The 905-nt window shown below is 47.6% G+C and overlaps 1 protein-coding gene across 1 annotated transcript; it reads right to left on the bottom strand.

The window, feature by feature from the left end:
* Positions 1–34: 34 nt before the first annotated feature.
* On the bottom strand, positions 35–556 carry LOC139424862 (uncharacterized; the record flags this gene model as incomplete). Its single annotated transcript, XM_071176910.1, has 1 exon — positions 35–556. A coding segment is annotated over exon 1 (522 nt), but the record flags the coding sequence as incomplete, so codon positions are not given.
* Positions 557–905: the final 349 nt, after the last annotated feature.

Below are 905 nucleotides of genomic sequence, written 5' to 3'. Positions count from 1 at the left end.
GAGAATCAGCACTGGAAGGAATGGGAGATTGTACTTCAGTCTCAACACTCGGTGCTGGTGGAGATGATACACTAGGGTCGGACGGAACAGTCAACGAATCAGGAATACGCTTCTGCATTTGATCCACATGACGTTTAACTACCTCGCCTCCTGTAGTCACAGCTTTTTTAGGAAACTGGACCTGTGGGTTTAATGACCGTTGCTGAAAACCACTTTGGACCCTTCCATAGTTTCTCACAAAGACTGGATCGTCGACACTGAACGATCTTAGAAGAGAACTGCCATTTTTTCTCCTGAGTTGAGGCTCCTGCCTCAACTTCCTCTCAGCCGTCAGATCTGGATGGAGTCTATCTAAGACGGTCCTTAGCTTCCTCCCCATCAACAGTTCCGCAGGACTAGCACTTGTTGTAGTGGTGGGAGTACAATGTTGTTGAAGAAGGAATTTGGCATGCCTCTTCCTCCAATTTCCCTTCACAATGCGTCTTAGGGCATCTTTGACAGTCTGGACTGTTCTTTCAGCCTGGCCATTTCCGGACGGACGTCTTGGTGCGATCATGACTCCTCGGACGAGATTTCACTCTAAGAAAATCTGGTACTCCGATGCTCGAAACTGACCTCCGTTATCGGAAACGATGACTTCAGGTATCCCATGGGTAGCAAAGATTTCTCGCAGGACGTCGACTGTTGCAGAAGCAGACGTAGAAGTCATATGACGCACTTTTATCCACTTTGACATGGCATCTACTATGATGAGGAATCCTTGTCCCTGGAACGGACCTGCAAAATCTATATGAAGACGGAACCAAGGTTTCTCTGGAATATCCCATGGATGCACTGGAGCTTTAGGAGGGGCATGGCGTGTCTGTTGACATTCCTTGCATCTTTGAACATGCACTTCTATGTCA

The sequence above is a fragment of the Parasteatoda tepidariorum genome, unplaced genomic scaffold (assembly GCF_043381705.1).
Source record: "Parasteatoda tepidariorum isolate YZ-2023 unplaced genomic scaffold, CAS_Ptep_4.0 HiC_scaffold_3923, whole genome shotgun sequence".
Classification (NCBI taxonomy): domain Eukaryota; kingdom Metazoa; phylum Arthropoda; class Arachnida; order Araneae; family Theridiidae; genus Parasteatoda; species Parasteatoda tepidariorum.
Note: the sequence above shows the minus strand (reverse complement) of the source record. Positions and strands in the feature narration are given on the sequence as shown.